Raw genomic sequence first — 24965 nt, 5'->3', positions numbered from 1 at the left:
CATCCTCCGCCCTCAATACATATTCGGCTGTTCCCTCTACTGTATACTCCTGCTCTTGCTCATCCCCCTCCTGAGGGAGCCCTAAAATAAGATTTAATGATGGAAGGAACAAGGAAAAGGCTTCAGAAGTTAAAAAGGAGTTAGGCTGGGGAGATAAAAAGAAGTCCTGTTTTGTGTGGGTTTTCGAGTATTTTAAGTGAGATGACCTTGTTTGGCCCCATGCGATGTGAAAACTGCTGAATGCAGCCTTATGTGCATGGTGAGAGAAGTGATGGTCTGTGTGACCGAAGATCAAACAGTTTTGTGTGAGTGCATTTTTCTTTTCTGTTCTGTTCAGTTGTTTTCTGTTCTGTTCACTAATGGAAGGAGAGAAGAGAAATTACATTTATCTCCATGTGCTCCCATCAAGTCATGTCCATTTACACATTTCAGCCTCATTAATAGCAACTTTGTTTGAAATAGTAGCCGTCTCCGTATTTGTAAGGTGACATAATGCCTCGCTGGACACGTTGTTTACAGATGATCAAAAAATAATTTGCGGTTTGATTAATTGCTCTTGCCATTATGAATTTAACTGTGTCAACAAAACAAATGCAACAAATGTTCCCTTTTGCAGTTTGGCGGCCGATCACACACTCTTGTGGTTTATTCAGTTGTTGATCAGTCATAAATTATAAACAAGCAAATGTTTTTCTTTCATCGAAGAGACAGTAACGTTTACATCCCTTCGGATTTAATCATCTGTCTCGATATCTGGCTTTGACTTTGGCCTGTTGAGGGACTCTGAAAGCAGAGTTGCCTACGTCACTGTGCGTTCCTTTTAAAGTCTCTTTATTTTCTTCCCAGCCAGAGCACTGTAAAACGTGTTTAGATGAGTGAGCTTTCCGTGAGCCTTATGGACTTGATCTTGTCAACAGACATCAGAGCTCATGTGGTCCTCAGATGTTTCGTCGACGCGCGCCATCAAAAGAACATTCTTCGGAACGCATATTTCAGACTCAGCGCTCTGTTCCGTTCCGGGTGTTTTTCTCAGGCGAGTGAGGGAGGGAGAGAAGCAGCAAGGAGAGCTGAGAGAGAGAGAGAGAGAGAGAGAGAGAGAGAGAGAGAGAGAGAGAGAGAGAGAGAGAGAGAGAGAGAGAGAGAGAGAGAGAGAGAGAGAGAGAGAGAGAGAGAGAGAGAGAGAGAGAGTGAAAGGGAGAGAGACATGTACCACCCTCCGTCAAGTCACATAAAATAGGAAGACAAGACAGCCGCGGTAGGCAATAGACACGGTCGCTCGCTGACCCTCTACAGCCCTGGAGGAGTAGAGGGGGTATCAGTCACCAGGCCCTTCAGTCATCTTCACTCCTGTGTCAGGCTGACTTACAGCGGGAGGTCATGCTATGCAATAACCAACCAGCCGGCCCTCCTAGTCCCATCCAGGCCAGCATGCATGACGTTCACCTTCACCTACACCAGGGGTTCCCAACCTTTTCCAACTTGGGGCCCACTTGAAATTCTCACTAATGTTAGATGTCCACCTAGATGACCCAATAAACAACTCAATTCAAATACATAGTCAACAGCAACACAGAGACATATTATTTTGATTTGCCTTTTGATTTCAAGGCCCACACGGAATAGCTCAGTAGGCCCCGGCCCACAGTAAAAAATCACTGACCTGCTACACCGTTGGTTCTCAATGCATGGCCAGGGGACCGTTGGTACTCCTCGATTTACCTGAAATGGATTGCGAGATGACTTCTACAAATGTTGTCAACATTTCCCAGACAAGCTGGCATAGATAGCATTTGTCACATAATTATCTTGTCTAAATCTAATCTATCCAATCTCTACACTTACAGTACATTTTCTTTCACTACAATAAGAGAGTCCTGTGATTTGTATATAAACTATTGATCTGCATGAGTGAGTCCCTGACAAAATTCTTGGGACAGAGTGGTCCTTAGTCTCCAAAAGTTTGAGAAACACTGACCTACACTGTGGCAGCGTTTGAACCTGCCTTCCTAGGGCCCTCCCCAGTGAATGATGACCCCCCCGACATGTCACGGTTTGCCTGGCCCAATCCAACTATGGAGCACCATTCAAGTGCAGCGCTGTTCCGCCCCCGCTGCAGCTGGTAGGGCTGTTAACTGTTGACCCGACCTTTAGCCTTTTTCCGATTGCTGTGAAGGGCAATGAACAAATGACCTCCCAAAACTGTGATCCAAAAACACTGGAAGCGTTATTAAAGGGGTATGCCACTATTTTGGGGCTTAATACAGTTAAAATCGTTGGCTGGGGTTTATAAAGGTGGTTAAGTGTCTTATTTTTCATGTAAGCCGTTGTCTTGCTGCAAGACAAGTTAAAAGAGGGAATATGTCGCTAAGCTAGTGAAAGTCAATGTATCCGTGTAGCATGCTACAATGCTACATGGATACATTGACTTTCACTAGCTTAGCGACATATTCCCTCTTTTAACTTGTCTTACAGCAAGACAATGCTTAACATGAAAAATAAGACACTTTACCACCTTTATAAACCCCAGCCAACGATTTTAACTGTATTAAGCCCCAAAATAGTGGCATACCCCTTTAAGAGCACATAAATTGAGTGAGCTGCCAGCTGGCTGGTGTTATTCTATACATGACATGACATTGCATTGGACTTTTGCCCTTGTGTCCAGAATGACTTAATGTTGTTATTTAAGACACAGGGTTTCCCCGGTAACATGAGTCATGACAACGTTTAATCCCTTCTTCTGAGCGTCCGTAGTGTAGCCCATGTATGGTGTTACATGCAGAGGTGTATAAAGTGAAAGTACTGTAGCAGTACTTTTACAGTATGTCGACCTCTTTGGGTACAGTAGAATGACTAGTGTATAAACTATGTAATATCACATACAGGGCCAACGCTAGGCATAAGCAGAGTATGCAGAGTGCTTAGGGCCTCAAACGCTTTGCACCCAAAATTGGGTCCTCTTAAATTGAGATTAACTAAAAAACATCATGATTTTTTTAAAAATTACATTATAAAAAATGTATTTGTAAGTTATCAAAAGGCCTATACTTTTTCGGGCATACTGGAATTATAATTATTATTATTATTATTATTATTATTATTATTATTATTATTATTATTATTATTATTATTATTATTATTATTATTTCAGTACGAAGGGGGGTCCTGACCAGCTATGCTTGGGGCCTCCAAAACGTTAGTTTGAGTAGCAGTATTTTGACAGTATAACCACCTCACAGTAGAATAACCGGTGTATAAACTATGCAATATCACATAGTGTTGGAATAACAAATGTAAGCGTACTTCTACTTTATACATCTAAGGTTACCTGTTGCCACAGGTAAGCAGCACACTAGCTTCTGCCCTACTTTTTCCAGCACTAGACACAGTTCAGTCGACAGGGAACATCTGGTCCATTATTTATGGTGAGACAAAGACAAGTGTGTCACGTTTGCTGCAAGCCTTGCAGTAGATCTGCTTGGTCGGTTAAGGGCAATTACGTCTTAATCAATGACATTAATGACATTATATCCTACCTGCTGCCACTCAGATGATATGGTGCATATCCCATTACTGTGCATTGCTCATTTGGTGTCAGTTGTTGTTGCGTTGCTGTCTGTGTGTGAGTGATATAGTGTGTGCATTTGATCATTTCAGTTAGAATGGGAAAGACATTACCACAACCCCTGTTGACTTAATGATGCGGTTTTGAACATTGCTGGATTCAAAACAGTCTGGGTTTCTACGCAAATAATGTGACTGTGAAATCTATTAATCTATAAATTTTCATGATGAACCGCCTGTTGCCATGCACTGCGGCCAAAAATATATACAACCGGTACAGTACGTGAAAATTTTCAGAGATGGGCGAGGGCACATAGCTGAGATTCCTTAACTTGGGAAAAACACAGGCTGTAAAAATGTGAGGAGTCTTTCATCTCCTCCTGGACATAGTGTGGGTGCACACAGGGCACATGCGTTCAACCTGGGACTTTGAAATCCAGACAGCGAGAACGAAGAGTAATGTAGGTCGATTGTGGCACGGAATGTTAGCATAATTTTTCCATTTACGGATCTTCTTTCCATTTATCCCTTTTGGTGTATCACACTCTCAGTCTTAGTTGGTGGTCGTTCATTCTTCTTTGAGCAGTGGCTCTTCATAGTTGGAGAAACGAATAGCTTTATCCTCTATTCAGCTATTCAGCTCTAACATAAATGCATGTGCTTTAAATAAATTGCACTCTCACTTCGATTATTGCAAAAATGCAAGTATAAAAAAAAGTAACAGTGAAGACGTGAAGAATAGCCAGGAGCATTTCGGAATATTTCCTTCACAAAATGATTGCAAGTCACTGCAGATGCCTCATAAGTATAAAATGTCAGGCCAGCCAACAGGGCGCGAAAAATGGTTATATTGTCCCAGGCCCAGAAAAACAGGGGCCCCAGAATTGGCACGCCATTACATTTAATGTACACAGAGAGGGGGCCCTTTTCAGATTATTTTTTCCTGGGTCCAGTCAAGGCTGTCAGCAGCCCTGAGTAACATGAAGCACATGCAAACATGTACAGTATGTAGCCTCATGTTTGTTCCATACAGCTCAGCGTGCTGGCTGTATAACTTTTGTCCTTCATGGTGTAAATCTCACATGCGTTCCCACATCCCCTCATGTCCAGACAACTGTTTTTGCCATTGACATGTGAACCGTATACATGCGGCACACACAAAGACATTACCACATCATCATCTGATGAGTAACCCTGACTCAAAAGCAGCAGATTGGGGTCTTAATGGCAAAACCAACTGAGTCACCGTCCGTCTGTGCCGGTGCCGGTGTCTGCAGGGCCGGATTAAGATGGCCCGGGGCCCCTAGGCTACAGGTTGCTGTGGGCCCTCCTGGAAGGCAAATTTTGCAACGAAATTACATTGGCAGATTCAGAATTACGAGCTATGAATTAAGGATATGTCTGCCAACTATGGAACTGGTGTCTTAACATGATTCAAAACGATACTTGACATGACAGATGTTTTTATTTTTGATATCACATATCGTCACATCTCGTCAAGTCTACAATTTTTGACTTTGGGCCAATCGGGGGCCCCTGGTAGGTGGGGGCCCCTACGCTTCAGCCATATCTAGCCTGTGAGTTAGTCCTGTGCCGGTGTCTCCACGGCGCAGCAGCAGCAGCTGTGCGTCCCCCAGTGGAGCAGGAAGGAGAGGAGTCCCTGACCCACATCCAGGACCAGGAGGCCTCCCGTCCCGATGCTTCATCTCCCATGGAGCAGAACGAACCGATGGACGGACGGACCGACAGACCAAAACCCGGCCCACGTGCGAGGAATCATCCACGGCCTGCAGACACAGCATCCGTCAGCTTTGCTCCATCGCTAGGCTCCACCCCTCTGTTCTCATCTCCATCTGTCTCTCTGTTGCTTTCTGTGTGTGTGTGTGTGTGTGTGTGTGTGTGTGTGTGTGTGTGTGTGTGTGTGTGTGTGTGTGTGTGTGTGCGTGTGCGTGTGCTTGTGTGTGTCTTCCTCTCTCTCTCTCTCTCTCTCTCTCTCTCTCTCTCTCTCTCTCTCTCGTCTCTCTCTGTCTCCCTCTTTCTCTCCCCTTTCTCCTTTTCCCCTCTCACTCTGCTTGTCTGTCTTTAACCCCTTATCTGTCTTTGTGGATCTGTCTCTGTCTCTCTTTCTGTCTGCTTTTCTCTCTATCTTTGTGTGTCCGTCTCTCTTTCTCAACTGAAGACCGACTATGACGTCCATCCCCTCCCCCTGCTATCCTCCTGCCTACAGCAACAGCAATGGAAAAAACTATCACACATTTATGCACTTTGAAGACTTTTGCAGAACAGGGTGAAGGGATCAAAGTGCCATGGGAAGTAAGACCAAAAAAAAAAGAAAAAGTGAAAAAGGTCTGCTAAGTCCCCTGTCTGTCAGTCTCTTCTGGGAGAGCCATTGTTCCCAGATGAGTAAGGCCGGGCAGAGAGGCAGAGAAGGGAGATCAGCCGGGCTGTAGATGGTGGGTGGAGGTGGGTGGATGAAGGTGGAGGGAGGATGGAGAAGGTTCTCATCTTCTCCGTCTGGCTGAGGAAATTTATTTCCACACGTTTTCCCCCCAGCACTGAAAACACGCTTCTTTTTCTTTTCTGTTTTTTTTTTAGACTTTTTTTACCCAGCCCACCCCACCTCAACTCACCGCTCCCTCCTCCTTCTCTTGTGGGCCCTCATTATCATTCACGAGTACGTCACTGAAATAACAAGAGGAGGTGGGTTTATTTTCACAGCCAGGCCATTCATCAGTCTCTTATGCGCCTCGTGCTCGGCGCTTCTGCTACTGCGTATGGATTTCAGCTCTGTTTAAAAACCTTGGAACGCGGCCTGATGTTTCTTTTCCCCTACATGACAGCGCCATCAAAGACCTGGAATCACAAATGGTACCCCCCAACCACCACCTCCACCATCATCACCATCACCACCACCACCATCATCATCATCAACACCGCCGCCCATCACGATCGCTAGACACGTCTCATAGAGAGCTCCTGGCAACAGGCCCATAGAGCAGCCATGCAGGGCCCTCACTTTTTCCAGTAGTAATCTTCTCTCTCCACGCCGCACGCCAATCAAAGGCTCACGTCAGGGGAGGGAGGAAGGGAGAGAGGGATGGGAAGGGAGAGAGGAGGGGCGGGGGGGGAGGGAGCTTGTCGTATGGGCCCTATCCAGTCGGTGAGAGAGAGGGATGATTAGGGGGTGAGGAGGGGGCTTGGGTGGGTGGAAGGGGCTTGGGTTGGGGAGAGGGCTTGGGTGGGTGGAGGGGCGCTTGTCGTATGGCCTCTCTCCCGTCTGTTTTACATTACACTAATTGGCCATTGTGGTAAAGGAAGTGTGTGGCAGCCATCTGAATTTTGTACTAAAATATTTGCACAGGGCCTAATGCAAACACGGGGGGCTTCTCGGCTCCCTAAAGTAGCCTGGTAACCAGGGAAGCCGACGTGGTTTGTGTGTGTGCGGGGGGCAACTAGTTCACTTATCCGGGCCCAGGGAGAAGGGGCCCCCAGTATTGGTCTTACATGTGTATTGAGAAGATGGCCCTTTCAGATTGCTTTGTCCTGGGCCTGGCAAAAGCTGTCAGCGTCCTTGCCGGTAACTGCGCACTACTGTATATGGCTTTGGTCAAGATTTCCCTCCAGGGCTTTTACCGTCAGCTTGTGGGTTATAGGCACTGTGTCACATCCCTTTCCCTCTCTCCCACTGCCACTGTGTATTGTTACAGCCAGCGGTTGGGGTGACAAGTATCGCTTTGACAAAAAAATATGACGTAACGAAAAGACAACATTTCTGTATGCCAGGGTGTCCCAGAGAGCTCTGGAGTCTGAGAAGACAGTTGACTGCTCTGGATTGTATTCAGTTTATTGCCGACAAGTTGCCATAGAAGCAGCATACTGTTTTATCGATTCTGAAACTTTTTTGGACGACAACTTTGTCCATTTTGTCTATCTATCAACATAGTGTCTGCTGACAGCAACTTTTCAAACACTTGTTCCCTGGACTATATCTTGCACTTAAAATGAAAAATGATTTTTTTTTGTTTTGGTTAAGTGGTCAGTCTGATGAAGCTGTCACCTAAATTCCTTCACAATCTAATATCCAATCACTATAAATTGAGATTATCTACATATTCGAAGGCCTGAACACAGTCATTTCTTCCACCCATCCGACTGGTCTGGTGATTTTAAAACGGGTGTCAATCAATCAGCATTGAGCTGCTTACTGGAGCCGCCGTTAGCGTTAGCCGTCCTCCCTTATGTTTGAGGGTCTCAGTGTTGCACCTCATTTTACATTCATCAAGATCTGAAGTGATGATTCGAGAGGCTGCTGGGAGCCAAGCATCATCCATCACCGCAGGAAGCTCATGTCTCCTGTTGGCAGCTTCGGGCCTGACTGCTTGTGTTGGCGGAAACTCAAATGGACCCTGAAAAAGAGTAATTCTCCCCCTCTTTTCTCTCTCTCACTCTGTCGGTCTGTCTCTCTCTCTCTCTCTCTCTCTCTCTCTCTCTCTCTCTCTGTCTCCCGTTTTTGGAATCTCCCCCTTTTTCTTCTTCTTTCTCTCGGCCTATGCGAAATGGCTGACTTGCTTCTTGAAGGGGGTCTGTTGAATGTCGACCAAGCGTACAAGGACATTTTGCGTCCGCTCTTGTAAATGGGTCGGGATTCCTGTCAGATCACCTGAAGAAAGAAAAAAAAATGCCCAACCAGCACCTTTTTTCCCTTTTCCAACTCAGGTGTCATAAACAATTCATTGTTTTAGCGGCACATTAAAAACATTGCATGACGTTTTAATGGTTTATCATATCTCTCCTCTGTGCCATCAACTTGACAGTAATATCAACATTTCCTCCAATATTCCCGGCAACTTCACACCCTGTCAGTGCTCCACTTTAGTCCCCCACAGGTGGCCCAGACAGCGGCTCCCGGTCTTGACTATAGCAGTGGGGATGGGGGGGTACGGGGTGCAGGGGTAGTAGCTCAACTTCAACTGATACTGAAGTCCACTCAGCTTGGATAAATAGACTCCTGGGTGGCTTAGGGGCACAGTGGATTAGCAGTGAGCCCCTTTTAATGGTTTTTAGCAACAGGCCGACAAACATTGTCAACCTCTGATCTCTGCACCTGAATAGAATAGAATTTTCTAAGCAATACTGAGTAAGTTTTTAAGTACCAACAAGCTGTAACATGGCATCGCATCGGATTCCACAAAAGCTTAGAAAAGTAACACATTTGGAGACGTTACACAACCTACTTTCGAAGTTGCAGCTTACTGGGGCGACCTGAATTTACTATATTGTGCGTAAATGGCAGATTAAAGACTCTACTGACTAAGCAATACTTTATTAATTTAGACAAATATGTATTATATGACGTATTTCTCAGCCACGTTTCCGCGGCACCCCTGAGGTGGGCCTGCGGCACCCCAGGGTGCCCCGTCACCCTGGTTGAGAAACACTACCCTAGAGGTTGGAAGTGGAACTGTCACTTCTTGTACAGAACTATTCCATAGAGATGCTCTGCTCCATCCAACTTCCTGAGTTTGAAGAATTTGAAGTTCCTTTCACTCTATTACAAGTACAGTACATAAACCACTAAAGCTATTTTGGAAACTTTATTTTGAGATTTAAAAAATGCTGTTAAATTGCTTAAAGTGTTACCCTAAGGCATGTTTACTTCTGCGTTGCTCCGACATTGTCCTTTCATTAAATGCAAGAGAATTTAGCCAAAAACAACCCATCTGTGTGTTTGAAGCCATATTATTTTCTATTCTACATATTGTTCTCTTTCTAACCAAAGGGAAAACTTGCACCAAGTGCATGGGACATTTTTATAATAAAACACAAGTGGTCATCGTATTTTTAGCCCTTAACAAGTCTATAGAGGCCGAGAGGGAGAGGGAGAGAATCTCCTCCTAGCAAGAGCCACATCACTGCTGGAAGAGATTTTTCCAAGACCCCTCTCCCAACCCCCAACCACCTTCTCCTCTCCACTCCGCCCCCTCCCTCCCCAAGCCCCGAGACCACTGTTTTCTGCATGCGTACAACCTCACGAAAGTGTATTTTCTTTCCGATATAGCTGCAAGATGTGGATGTTGATTGAGGACTCCAAATGTGGTGTACTGGTGGTCACACAAGTATGCAATCCATCCAGAGCCTCACACATGTGCCGGGCAGGGGTAAGTCACACACCATGTGCCCATGTGTTTCCCAGAGGGGGGCAGATGCCAGCATCCATCTCAGTGGTCATCATCATCATCATCATCACCCCAGTACACAGTACATTTTCCAGCCATTATTCAACACTGAGAGAGTCGAATTTAATACTCATACACTATTGCTTCTACTCTCTTCACACTGTATTCCCCAACAGTACTATGAACTACAAAAGTTTACGCTGTAGTAGCCTACTCAATTATTGCAAAAATCTCCAGATGACATACACATTTTAGGTGTTCTCAACAGGTTTTCAGGTATCAATAAATAAACTCAGGTTGGCATTGTATTTTAAGTACAACTGACATCCTAACACAATGTATTTGAGTTTGTAAATTTGAACTCTATCTGGCATATGAGTGGTTAGATGTCATGATAACAGCTGAGGCGACCATGGAGTAGTGGTTAAACAGCTAGTCCTCAACCTCAAAGGTTGCAAGTTCAATTCCCAACATGGAGATCACCTTACCTACTTTCATACTTCCTGGAACATGGTATAAAAATGTACAGATGGCCACCAGACCCATGACTCCAGCTTTAATTAGCGATATTTTTCACATTGAATTCCGAGCGAAATTACAAAAGAAAAATGCTTAGGTAAAGCAAGACAATGTTTGAGCTGCTGTGGTATGGATAGGAGAATGGCCACAAGATCAGAGGATTGCAGGTTTGAATCCTGTATTACCAATAAAAAAAACACTGAAGTTGATATTTATTGTTTATTTTTTGCGAAACTGTAAAAGTTACAAATTCTTTAAATCATGTCAATTGGAATTAGCCTATATCTGACATAATGAGACTATGGATGTCAGTGCGTTGTGTTTGGGCAGTCATGGATTAACAGTTAAGCAGTTGGCCTTGAAGCATGATGGTTACAAGTTCAATTCCCAGCACAGGATGTTAATAATAATTTTAAAAAAAATCACATTCAAACATTATTGTTTTGGTAGGCCATGATATCAGTTGGCCGGATTTGAAGTGGAAAGGCTACGTATGTGTGAAACACATTTGACTGTTAATTATGAGTAAGTCCAATTCTAAGACCTTTCTAACAAACAGGCCTACGAATACAAAACCTGCACAACTTTTACCAGTTGAGGAGTGGTGTAGGGGATAGTCCTTATCTTGAGGTTGAGAGTTCGAATCCTAAGGCTGGGGCACTTACTTTTTTGGTTGTTTTAGTTGTTTTTTTTATTGTTTACCAGCTTCTGCTTTGTGTACAGAAGAAGCCATTCATGTCAGAACCATAGAACCCTATTTTATTAAAATGTAACATAAAATACAAACTTCTCTAAAAATGGTGAATCAGTCAATGGGGGATAGATTTACTCAACACACCAGTGACCACCAAACCACAACTGACAACTTGGCATGGAAAGATGTGTCTATCAACCTCACTTCAAGGTAAGAAAAGACCCATCCCATAAAAGTGTGTTGTTGTGTATGTGTAGTAGTTTACTATGTTGCTGTGTGAGACCTTAGGTGCTCTTGATGCTACACAATGGCTGTGTCTCAAATGCCGCACTTGTGCACTTCGGGCACTGTTTTTCAGTGCCTAGGGCGCTCACGCTGAAAATTTCAGTTGAGCCAGTGCACTGAAAGTGCCAGGATGATCCCCTAACAATGGCGGAAAAATGCAGTGCTTGAATGATGGACACTGCACGCACTAAACGGCGGCCATGTTGGCAATGACACGGAGGAAATGTGGCATTCAGTTCAGTAGAAGAGTTTGGTCAACAGTCTCCTAATTCTATAAGTAATGTTGATGGGACAGCAACCTTTTCATGCCAACCAAAGTATTGTATGTGTGGTTGTTGTCCTTTGGGGTGAAGGACATGGAAATACAAGCACCAGACGCTGTGCATTGTAAACAGTAGCCAACTCATATTTTGGCGAGCTAATGCCATGCTCAGCCGTCACTTCCAGCGAGGACACAGTGCATAGTGCTCAAATATCTCTACGACACTATGCACTAAAGACCTCAGTGCACTGTATGCACTGTGCACTGACTGTCAGTGCACTGACAAAAGTGCGTCATTTGAGACATAGCCTGTGTGTATGTTATGTTAGCAATTTAGCTTAGAATGTTAGCTACTGCTAGTTAGGCTAGCACTGTGTAGGCCTTTCACACAGTACAATCTTTTTCTTGTATCATACATCTGCAGTGTATTTGCAAGTGATGCGTTGCATTTTCATGATGACATATTGCACATTGAGCTTCTGTATAAACCAGTGTAGCAAACCCGGTGATCATGCTGTAGGGGTCTAATCCAACAAGTCCTCATGAAAGCCTTCAACTTATTATTTATTCTCCACAGGCAGCCGATATGGGACCACCAGAACTCTATGATCCATCAGCTCTGCTCAACACTCCAAAGGATAAACAACTGACTGTGTTGTGGAGTCTGACACTATTTTGGAGGAAATGTTATTGTAAGTTATATGGATCTCCTTCAGCCTCCAACTCCTAATAAAAGATTCAGAAATGGACAACAAATAAGCCCAATACGCCTCATAATGTGAGGCATTGTGCACTTGTAGATCAGATATTTTCTCAATATCTATATATGAGAAATGGAATAACTTGAATTGGGGGTCCCCAGTCCAAACATGACTGTTTTGGGGGGTCACGGCCTAAAAAGGTTGAAAACGACTGTTCTATATGGCAGCCATCTTGAATTTCATGGTCAAAACAAAGTTGTATTATCAAAATTATGTCAGATTTGGAATCCTCATGGTTGACATGTGTGAAAAAGTGTCTTCATACATGATTCTGTGTCATTCAGATCAAAAGTCAAAGTGGCGCCGGACGCCTTTTTGAATTTGCCTCTCTAGCAAAAAATGCTGGGATTTTTGGGAGGGACATGGGAGCTAAATCTTTTCTAAAGGGTCCATAGAGGTCAAATCAATCATCAAAACATCCTTGCCAGAGGATGGTCATGGAACCTCACATTATGACCCAACTTTAATCAGCAGTTTAATTCTCATCAACCACAAACCTTGATCTTTTTTTACCTTTGAGATGACTTCTGCATAGCCTACTTGTAATTTTACTGTCCATAACTGAACTCATTTGAGCCTAATATTAAGGCTCTCTGATGATTTAGAAAAATGTACATTTAAAGAGCCAAAAGTGGCAGCCATCTTGAATTTGAAGGTCAAAAATACGTCAAATCAATCAATCTACATCAGTTGTGAATTTCTTGACCCAAATACTCTCAGAAACCATGTATTATGCAGCACTGTGGGCAAAACAATTAAAAAGTAAATTTCCAGCTAGGCTGGCACTGGCAGCAGCCATTTTGGATATAGGGCTCTACAAAAATTTCCCCACATTTTTTTTAATTTAACCTTTATAGATGACAAATCCAGTGAGAAACGAACCTTTCCTCTCCACGGTCACAGAACTTCTGTAAATGACCCAACTAACATACTTGACTTGGGCTGCTAAAAACTAAAAATCTAATTATGGAATTAATGTTTTCAATCTTTTCAATCATTTCAAAGTTTTTGATCATTTTCTTAAAGATTTTGTGTCCTTCATATGCATGAATGTATGTAGTATTTACGTGAAACATTTGGTCACAAAACTAAAACTTTAACGGGAATAAGTTTCCGCAAATGTTTTGAGTTCGTGGAACATGTTGGGGTTTACAGTGCAGTACTGAATTAACACTGGCAACATTTCCATATCCTCTTTGGTTTCTCTTTTTTTCTTTCTTTTGTTTTTTTTTTTGGTAACAGATGTCACGGTCCGGTCCGGTCCCAATTTCCTCTGCTCCGTTTGAACCTGTGTTGTTTCCCTGCCTGCAGCAGAAACTCTGATGCCACCGTCAGAGGAGATGAGCCAACGATGGAGGAATTAACTGCATGCATGCATGCACGACCAGACCAGACCAAATCGCATCTTTTTCCATGGCACCATTTTGCCCGATAAAAAAACCCACTTGGCTGTGAGCGAGCTTGTCCTGCTCCTGGTTACAGCCATGCAGATGGCGTCTACGTTTAGCGGTAAAACAGCTCTGTCCAGTGGTTTTGGCTGTGGTTCAGTCGACTTGGGCACCATACTACTACACAGGGGACCTGGGTTTGGTTCCGGCCCAAGGTCATTTCCTGATCCTTCTCCGTCTCTCTCGCATTACTTTCCTGACTCCCTTCAAACTGTCCTGTCCAATAAAGACAAAAGAGTCCTTATAAAAATAGCTCTGTCCAGCTTGCTAACAACCATGCTGCATGCTCAGGGTATCTGAATGGGAGGGGAGGATGGACTACAGCTCTAGTCACTGAATTCCTCCACCACACCCATTGGCAATGGGAGTTAAACCTATGGCCATTTGGACACATTGCTACCTTCCATCTGGGTACTCTGGGTACCTCAGTCACAGGCAGAAGCAGACTGGGTTCAGGAAGTTAAAAGCCTTCCAACCAATTCCCTAAGCCAGTCAAACCATAGCCTCGTAATATGCATCGTTCTGCAAGTGGAACACTGTAATAGTCATCAAAAGACTTTACTACCATAGACCAGAGCAGAGCCTTTAGTAACACATTATGAAACCGTATTATGAATTGGGCATTGACATACTGGTAACAGGAAATTAACAACAGGGGCTATGTCTTCGCATTGATACCACAATATTTTGGCCAGAGGATTTGATTAATGCCTCAGCAGAGGGATTCATACTTTCTCAATCCAGTATGTTCACTTCTACAGGGGAGCCTGGAGAGTATAGTGATCGTTCACATTCCCCATCCACACACGTCTTGGTGTAGGGACTCAAACATGTGGATGTCTGGGGGCTGTTGTGGTGCCGCTTGCCAACACACCGTACCATATATGGACAACATTACCCATGGGGACCCAGATTTAAATCTGCCCTGGGTCATCTTCCAACTTTTCCCCATCTCCCTCTCCCACTAGTTTCCTGTCTTCATCTCCACTTAATCTGTCATGTCTGAATAAAGGCTAAAAAAAAGTTAAAAAAAACTGTGGCTGTCCAACACCTGAACCCCGAAGGCGGTCCCCAAAGAGCTTCTCCCACTCTCCTCTTGGCGTGGGTACTCAAGCCTGTGGCTGTCCAACAACTGAACCCCAAAGACGTTTCCCCAAAGACCCTCTCCCCCACACCTCTTGATATGATGTGGGGATTTAGGCCTGTAGCTCTTCACCACCTGAACCCCCATGACAGCCCCCCCCCCCCAAAGACCTCCTGTCTATGTTGGGTGTTATCTTCCCCCACTCACCTGTTGGTGAACTGAACCTGTAACCTTCTGGCAGCAGGTCAAACACCTTAACCCCCGAAATAGCCCCCATAAAAACTGGGCCCTTTAGGCTGGCTTGCCTGTACAGTGTGAAGTTATGACTGGAGAACGGTTTCAACATCCCACCCTGGAGTTTTTGCTAACCACAAAAGAGACAGATTTTGACAAACGGATATTAAACACTATATATCTTCACAAGATCCTAATGGTGTGTATATCACCCAGCACAAACACTGCAAGGCTTTGTTTCCAGCGGCTCTGAGTTATGCATTGCCCATGAGGCAATATGCTCATTAATTACACTCCTCTTTCTTTCTTTCTTTCTTTCTTTCTTTCTTTCTTTCTTTCTTTCTTTCTTTCTTTCTTTCTTTCTTTCTCTCTTTCTTTCTTTCTTTCTTTCGTTCTTTCTGTCTTTCTTTCTTTCTTTATGCAGCAACAACAGCGGTCCTCTCTGCTCTTCCTGTGAATTCCATCATTTAGCTTTTACTACCACTCTCGTAGGGCTATCGTTCATCACTTCAAGTTCATCAGGAGTGTATGTCACGACGAGTTAAACGCCCCAAAATACCAAGCATTCGGGTTTTTAACAATGGAGTCACTTTTTGTATAGCCTCTGTTTTGGCTAGGGAGCAGAGGATTTTCCCTGGAGCAACTAAACACATGGATGCTCTGACACACACACACACAAAACATTTGCAGTTAATTCAGCAATCAGGAATGTCAGGACCGAGTTTCCCGTTAAGGCAGGCCGTGCTGTTTTTATAGCCAGCCATAATGGACAGACAATTAATCTTACCAGAGGTCGTTAACCCCTGTGACTACAATTAGAATCAAGTTAACCAAAAAAAGGAGACGTTTACACACATACTGTGGAGTTTTGCAAGACCACAGGATTATGCAAGAATGAACACAATCTCCATTACGTAGGTGAAGAGGGACGTCGGGCCAACAAGCTTCTCTTAATAGAGTGCTTTCTCCAGCTCAGCCATTGGCAGCTAGAATTCAGGGCCAAGGCAGAGGAGCACAGCAGAGGCGTATCGTACCAGCGCTGGCAGTGGATGTAAAGCTGAGACATGTGCCCCCTGCTGGGCACAAACTGTCATGACCACCAGTGACAAGGAAGGATTGCGTTAATGTTTCATTTCATGACAACCCGCCATCAACCGTGGACTATTCATCACATATCTCTGTCTACAGTATGTCTCTGTCTGTCTCTCTATCACTCAATTACACATGCATGCACTCAAGCACGCATGCACACACGCACGCACGCACACGCACGCACACACACACACACAGTCACAACTACCGTTAAAAGCAATGAAGACTCAGATCTCACATGGGCTCCGTCCCAGATGGAAGGCTTGGCCTTCAGACTTCCTCTGGGGGTCTATAATTCAGAGCGGTATGGTATATTCGATGGCTTACATAACAGAGACACACAGGTCACTCACACCTGGATACAACATGCGGCCTGCCGGCTCTCCTCACGACTGAATCAATTATGTGGAAGGGGGCCTAGGAGCACTGACAGTATGGTCTGGGATGAGAGAGAGGGAGGGAGGGAGAGAGAGAGAGAGAGAAGGGTGTGGCCACTTGAACATGGAGGTGGTGAATTGCAGGAATGCCTAAACACCGCACAATACCAATTTCAGAAATTACAAAACATTCAGAGGCCATCCTGAATTAATTTTTTACATGCGAACACATGCTTCATTGGCCAACAGTGGGTAAAAATAGAAAGTGTGTGCTAGCAATGCAGCTGACTAAACAAACAGGGCTAATGTGAACACTGTGTGTCTGAATGAATTAATTGCTCTACTCTGGAGCTGGAGAGCATCCGCATAGACATTAAGACTTAAGATTTAGGACAGTGAGGAGAGTCATGATGTTTATAATTATATGGATGATGATGATGATGATGATGATGATGATGATGATGGCGGAAGAACATGTCAGTGTAAAGTTTCCTGTTTTTTAGTGCTCCTTTTTTACTATGTTAGTTTTTATGATGGTATGTGTGTGTACTTCCCCCTCTTCACTTGTTGCTGCCAAAGCATCCCTTCATATGCAGCAGTGCAGCTTATTAAGGCTACCATCTACTGGCAAATAGAAAGAACAACACCCTGCAGTAATGGAGAATGATGGGGTGGGCAAGGACACAGACTACTACTACTACTACTACTACTACTACTACTACTACTACTACTACTACTCGTGCAAAAAAGCGGCCACATACAGCCATTTTGATTTCAAGTGGGCCAGACCAGTAACGTAATTGCGAATATATCACAAATTTCAGCTTCATATCAGAATTGCATCACTAGTCAATCATTTTAAGGTGGATGGTGGATGGAAATTGTGAGGAAAAAAGGCAAATGTGTTCTATATTGATAACCTGAAATCTCATACACTTCCTGCATCGTTGCAATGGGCTACAGATTTACTTCTTCTTCTGACATACTTAGTTTATTTTTTCTCTTCTAGTCTATTGACCCATCTGGCGGTCAGCATCCGGCCCCCGGGCTTTAGGTTTGACACCCCTGGGGCTATGGCAATTCAGTCAACAGAAAGTTAAATTATATTGTCCGTCTTTTTAAAGTGTGTGACAACCCTAGAATGATGATACTTGCGATGATACTAGCGAAGTTAGTGCTCCCTATATTTCATCCCTTTTGGGCAGTCGTTGTACCGTGTAAATCAGTGTTATGGTTTCCCTGTTCCTATGTAAATAGGTGATCTAGCTTTTGACCAAGTTACATATGCCATGGATATGAATCTAGTCAATATGAAAATTTTTCATTATGGGCTTGCATGCCCACCCACAGGACCCCCGGTTCGAGTCCGGCTGGGGTCATTTCCCGATCCTCCCCTCTCTCTCTGTCCCATTCGCTTCTTGTCACCATCTTCAACTGCCCTGTCAAATAAAGGCATAAAAGCCCCTAATAAATAAAAAATAAAAGAAAAATGTCATTAATGCGTGAAACAAATAAGCAAACTAATGCATGAATAACAGCTCTACTGTATATCTTGTAGGTCTGTCTAGCCACTAATGTCAAACTGCCAGGATTGCACCAGAACAATTTCTATATGCCGTCTAACTGTCAAAACAGGTTTACTTACAGGACGAAAGAATGAAATAAATGACATAAACAATGTCTATCAAAAACATCTTGCCAAGACAGTTCCGATGAAAATGTGTGTGTTTTGACATTCTATAATGTCAAAGGGTGCCGTGTGTTTGCTTGAACTGGAAACAACATACATAAACATGTGGTCTAACATGTTTACAATTAGTGGAGAGAAGAGGGCAGTAGGGAGTGTATACAGCCGAGAGGTTTTCCTGAAGGAGAATACCATTTCCCCCAGGCTTGTTTACGTTCCCAAAGAGCTCTGAGCAGTGGAGATGTGTGCCACCCGCCATGCCACTACAGCTGATGGGACGGGACCTAGTGTTTACCTAACATGGTGTCTTTGATTACTGTGTGGGTGCCTTTGCTTGCACCGCACTAGCTGTGCATAAGGGGGGTCGGAAGCAAGACCTTGTACATGACCAATCCCACGACACCCCCCCACCCCCAAATCCCCCCCTCTCTCTCCCTCTCGCTGGCCCTCTCTCTCTCTCTCTCCCTCCCTCTCTCTCTCTCTCTCTCTCTCTCTCTCTCTCTCTCTCTCTCACTCACTCACACACACACACACACACACACACACACACACACACACACACACACACACACACACACACACACACACACACACACGCGCGCGCACGCACACACACACACACACACACACACACACCTTGCACCTGCTTCCAATCGATGCTCCACACTTGTAGGTTTTCTTGATGTATCGTCACTCAAGCAAACATCTTGACAGCAGCGAGAGAGCAATTGATGATAGCTTTGTGTTCACTTCCTGATGGGTGTGATTGAATGGCACATGATGTGTGCATGTGTTCCGTCATGCATCATTTAGCATGGTCAAAAAAGGTGCTTATTGCCGGCACAGGCACAGACAAGTTGGAAACGCCAGTAGGGGGTGTGAGGGTGTTGGGGGGGCTGGACTTTGGTCGGAAATTTCTAGTACTTGAAAGGAATGAGGAGAATGAAGGCGTTGTGAGCAGCCCGCCGACTGGGCTATCTCTCCCAGCGCAGGGGCAAGACTCACAGGTCACAGCTGATCCTGGGATAACGAGGGAGATGGGTTTTACTGTAAGCAGAAGGGAGGACAGTGGTTAAATTGCCTTTTTGTAAGAAGGGGGCCCTTCTTTGCCCAAAATAGTCATTATTGAGGAGTTTGGAGGGAAGGTTATGTTCTTGCTCACTCACAGATCAAACTAAGAAACTTTGCTTGAAGGGAGGGAGGAATATTTTGACTCACTGGTCACGCATGACTCAGACACTTAAACATGTAAAAAATAATTTAACTGGCAGGACAACATGGTGTAATTTTAACCAAGGATGAAATAAATGTCATTGAGGAAGCTTTCCACGATGGGTCAACCCATAAACCTTCTTTTTACCATTAAAAAAGATAAGAGATAAGAAGTGTTTATGGCAACATTCAAATGACTCACAAAAACATCCCAAATATTGTAAAATGAACAGACAAGGCTGGGAAAAAACAGATCTACTATAAAAATGTGTGTTCATACCCAAGTTTATAGGCATAGTTTTCAAAAAAGGCAGACATACCATACTGTATATGTTCTAATATACTGGCAAGGAAAATTATTTAGATGAGGTGGAAGCGTGGAATAGCCCAAATAGAAGCATTATGAGTTTAAAGCCTATTGATACGGATATAATGACAAGTGATCAAAGTTCTTCCTAGAACTATTTCACAGGTGTCCCAGTATCTGGACATAATGTAACTGAGGAGTGTTCCTGCAGTTCACTCGGGGCTTGAACCTGCAACCACCTTGTCGACGTTCCAGGAGGCACAGCATGATAATGCTGGGCTAAAGGATCAATCCAATAGCTCAGCACTACCAATACTGTATTAGGCTTCGGGAAGGAGGTTTACTAACGTTCCACGCCACGCTCTGCTAGTCGGCTTCCATTACAATAACAACCTGCCGCCCAATCAGAAACTGTATATTCTTTCACAAATGATAACGGTGAGTTTGAGGCTGATGTAAATGAGAGGACAGGCATGTGTCTGGCCTTGGCGCCCATGGGAAGTACAGGTGCTCCACCCTAGAGGGAGAACACATTGCATTAGGTAGATTTATGCATGCCCATATACCCGCCATAGTCCGCTGTCTGGTTCTCACAATAACATCCATATGTGCACTCATAGGATGGTACAGTACACTGAGGGAGTGAACTGTAGTGACCCATTATGTACTTGTGCCTTGGCCTCGGGTAGTAGCAGAGCAATTGCAAACAGGCCCCAGGGCAAAACACTGATGGGACTCCCCCATACAGCCAAGGTCATAATAGGGCCCCTACCAACTACCACTAATACTGGAGGGCCCTGGGGACCAGGGGGAAATGGCCAGTTCACCCCAACCTTTAGCTACGCCCCCAGTTTTGTTTCCTATGATATGGTCCACTTGAGAACAGTATCTGCTGTAATAGCCAGGGCTCAGTCTGCCTCTGTCTCAGTTACTTCCCTGAAGACAACGAGCGAAAATTGTTTGTTGACTCCAAAACTAAAATTGCTGTCAGATGAAACCATTGAACTCTGCAATTGAAGACTCCTTTTATCATGCATTAACTCATACATGAGAAATATGTAGTATCAGTAACAGAGCGATCACCAGGGAAAAGGATCTCATTATGGAACAGAATCAATAAAGACAAATAGTAACAGATAACAAACATTTTACAATGCAAATATAGTTTTTTTCACAAATAAGGGATGACATGCTGTAGACACAAATATTACCTAACCCGATAAAACACGGTGTTATAAATTAGCTGTTACCAGATGGGCAATGACCGAGTCGTAGTGCATTACTAAAGGCCCTGTGTTTGTCATAGTAGAGTAGTAGGACTATAACCTTTCAATGACTATTTCAGCATGCCTCTGATGCATAGGATGTAGAATAACTATCTATCTACTCTCAATGCTCAGATGGTATGGTGTGCATTATGGGGATATGGGAAATTATAGATAAGATCAGAAAAGAATGTACCTTATTCTCCGTCTCACACTAGGAAGACCAGGGAGGAGATCTTGAAAGCAGACAGAGTGCCATGTGGCTTTGCTGCAGTAGAGATCATCTTCTCAGTATCGGAAATTCCTCAGTTGCACATTGCATATTCGATTTCATTTTTATCCCCACATATCAATATCAACAAAGTCTTTTCTGAACCGAGAGCCAACTGTTTGATTATTTGGAAGCAGGAGATGTGTAAAGGGCCAACACAAGATATGGAACAGTTACAGTATAACTTGTGGCACACACATTTCATGTCTACAATGATATCGAAAAAAGGAGTTAAATGACTTATCAAATCAAGGTAATTTCCAGATGAGTGCTGCTCTCTCAGCACTTTGGAAAATCTTCAGTTTATGCGTTTGATCAGCATTTCCTCTTCATGACTTAATTAAATTATTTTCAATTTCCAGTTGTTCTGCGTTCTCACAACAAGCCTCCATTCTATCAGCACGATTGCCATAACTCCCATATCTTGTTTATGGGTTGTTTACTTCTCATCTTCCTGGCATTTCAGTCTAGTTACTTTCATACATAAATGGTCATTCATTGTCTGTGTAACGAATTGAACAATTTGAAAACTTTTGACAAAGTTGACAAATATTGATTTTGAAAAAAAAAAAAACCCTGAAAAGTGCACTTCTGTATTGTGAACATTCTTTGAAGCTAATCTTGAGGCAAAGGTTGGTGTTTGGTTAGAAATAAGCTGTTTTGCAAGGGGCACCCAATCATTCATAAGGCCATGCAACCAATGGCGTCAGGGGGAATAGCCTGTGCCATGCAATAGGGATTCTTCACTTACATGACGGCCTTTCCTGCGTTTGCAAGGAACACATGAAACTCCCGCTTTGCTTTGCTGTCAAAAGTTACAAAAATTGATTCATATCTGTCACACTTTCTTGAAAGTACAAACTTCATACTCATTTAGTGATCACATTCAGTCTTCGCAACAAATGAAATGTAATGCTGTATAATGGTAGTGCCATCTGAACTCAATAAGTATCCTTTTCATTCCAGAGACTGGAGACCATAAAATAATGAACCCATCAATCAGAACTGTGCAGACAATTAAAAAAAATAAGAGACGCTGGTATGCCAATGCTCTTTAAAACAACAAATCCTAGAAATCAGACATGCCAAAAGGGGAGGCGTGGGAAGACTAGAGGGACGAGGAAGAGAAAGAAGAGATGATCAAAGAAAAAGTCATTTCACAAGCAATTCATCTTGAGAATCATCGTGCACTCATAGATGGGATTACCCAATCAAGCTGCTGGACAATGTGTTGCCTATAAATGGTACGTTCATGGGAGATGAATGGTAATTGCTGAAATATGACGTTGTTTTGACAGAACTGAAAGTCAGACACCTTCTCTGGGTAAGACACTGGGTTACTTTCCTGAATGAACAATAGATTTCTTTTTGACGGTCTAATTTACAATAACCAATTACTTGTATGCCAACACTCGGTGCATGATTATCTGAATAGCATAGCGGTGGTTGCCATTTTGTTCTCTAAAACATAGGCCCACCACTCCCAGTGAGTCAATGCGTTTCATATGTGCATACAATAAACACAGCTTGGCATAATACCCATGGCATTTGGCAACGCTCTCCAAACATTCAGACAGCAGTCACAGTCGTGATATAGTGCAGAGCTTATTCACACTGTGTACAGAACTGTGTTTTATGGATGTCAGAATCATTTGTGTGCACTGTTTCTACAGCTGACCACATTGCAACCTATGCAAAATGCTCTAGATAACAAGTAAATTGCCAATGATTGGGGGCGGGTATACTACAGTACACAATGTGTTCTTTATCAAAAATGTTTAACCGATATAAATGTTTAACTTATAATCTGTGTTGCTTGGCAGTGGTATGTGGTAGGGCAACTGTAAATACGGCACCGACGAGGTTTCTGTTTAACTTTTCATTTATTTTTTTAGCAAAAGATAAGAGCAGGTCTGACAGATGTCTAAATATTGGAATATCATGTCACAGTAATGCCCACTTAACATTTGACACATGAGCACATCAATGGAGAGGAGATGTACTATTTATGTAATGACAGTAATTTCACAAAAAAATCTGGAAAGCATGTCTAATGCAAAAAAAACAATGTCATGGACAACAGATGTGTGTTTAAGAGCATATCTATTGTTGTAGAGCAAATAGATGTTTGATGGACGGAGGAATTAAAAAAAAAAACATCAGTTTATTACTAACAATACCAGCATTATTCAACAGCTGTCTGTGTTGTGTGCCAAGTGAGTTTGAATTCCCCCCATCCCCTCCATACATTGCCACTCTATGTCATCAGATACACTGAATTGCTTCCCCTTGAGTCCAGATCTGAAGGTTTGCATGAACATAAACATCATTTACATGCAAATACTCATTGATCAAAGACTTAATTTTCCACATCAGCTATTGCACTGCCATCTTCCTATGCATGAGCAGTTTGACTGATTCATTGATTGACCACCTGAGAGTTTGAGCTTGTCAAATCACTGAATACACCGACTGTGGTCCCCAACATGTCTGCATACACAACCAATTGGCTGTTTCTTCAGTATTATAGTGCATAAACTCAAAATAATGTCAGAAATAACTGACAGAATAATAGCCAGGGGGCCACTGACAGCTTTGGCCTGGCCCAGAACAAAGTCATCTGAAAACACCCCCACCCAATACATACAATATAATGAAGACCCAATTCTGCGCCCCCTCTCTCCCTGGGCCTGGGGCAACTGACCATTTTGTCTTCCCCGGTCAGCTTCCCTGATAATATCAACAAAATAGGCCTATGTGTCCAAATTATACCTAAATGATCATCTCATTTTGATTTCAGACATTACTATCAATTCAAACATTACTAATACCAAAGCATGGACATCTGAAAGTTGTCGAGCTAGTCAAACACGCTAGCTAGCTAATTTACCCTCAGGTCTGGCAAATGTTTTTTTGTGAAATATCATAGTCATACCGGGAAATATGCCCTCACCCGTAGCATCAGTGTCAGCAACAACAATATGACAGAAACCTGAGTACATATAGCACAGTTGGAGGCACATTTTTACAGGCAGTTAACAATAGAAAAAATATGCAATATTAAGAATGTGAGATGAGTAGGCCTACTCTGCAGAGACCTAGTCCTAGAACAATTCCAAATATACATTTCAAATCTAAACAATTCCAGATGTAACTGAATGGAAACGAGAGTATCTGTGAACATCCTTTGTGTTTGTGCCATCATTCTCGTTTCAAACAATAAGGGAATGGTGAACCATGTGTCAGACATTTAGATTTTCTCACAAAACAAAAGTCTACTCTACTTCAAGGTCATACAGTGTACGAGTAACAGCAGTAAACAACCCAGACCATGGATGATGTTTTCTGTAGAGTGGATGGCTGTGGTGCCACTGGTTGTGTCTGCCTTTCCCCAGCACTGATTGCAGTTGTCCCCACAGAAGTTACACGCAGTGAGGTCACGCATCACCTTGGAGTGGTAGACCCTCACCGCCCTCCGGCCTGTGACGAGAGAGGTTAGGAAAAACACACACACAATCGGTGACACGGTCCAATTATGACAGCAACAAACTGTTTTATATATTGCGGTGGATCGCTGTATACAACGACTTACGAGGTTCGTAGTAGTCAAACACTTGGATCAGCGCTGGCTGCACTCGGGCCACTCGATATTCTCTGACGAGGGGGATGTGCACACACTTTTCGGTTTTCCCCAGCTGCAAAGGATATAGACAAATCACAGATTTCA

At 43.5% G+C, this 24965-nt stretch overlaps 1 protein-coding gene across 1 annotated transcript in view; it reads right to left on the bottom strand.

Moving 5' to 3' along the window:
• Positions 1-23108: 23108 nt before the first annotated feature.
• The window catches only part of LOC134469891 (CD109 antigen-like), a 22146-nt gene continuing 20289 nt past the window's right edge, over positions 23109-24965 (bottom strand). The window contains exons 20-21 of the mRNA XM_063223916.1: positions 24831-24933; positions 23109-24718 (exon numbers count right to left, since the gene is read on the bottom strand). Coding sequence (XP_063079986.1) covers positions 24519-24718; positions 24831-24933 — 303 coding nt within the window. The 3' untranslated portion in view covers positions 23109-24518. The remainder of the gene's footprint in view (positions 24719-24830; positions 24934-24965) is intronic.

This window comes from Engraulis encrasicolus, chromosome 19 (genome assembly GCF_034702125.1).
Source record: "Engraulis encrasicolus isolate BLACKSEA-1 chromosome 19, IST_EnEncr_1.0, whole genome shotgun sequence".
In the NCBI taxonomy this organism is placed as follows: Eukaryota; Metazoa; Chordata; class Actinopteri; order Clupeiformes; family Engraulidae; genus Engraulis; species Engraulis encrasicolus.
This window is presented reverse-complemented; position numbering and strand designations above follow the sequence as displayed.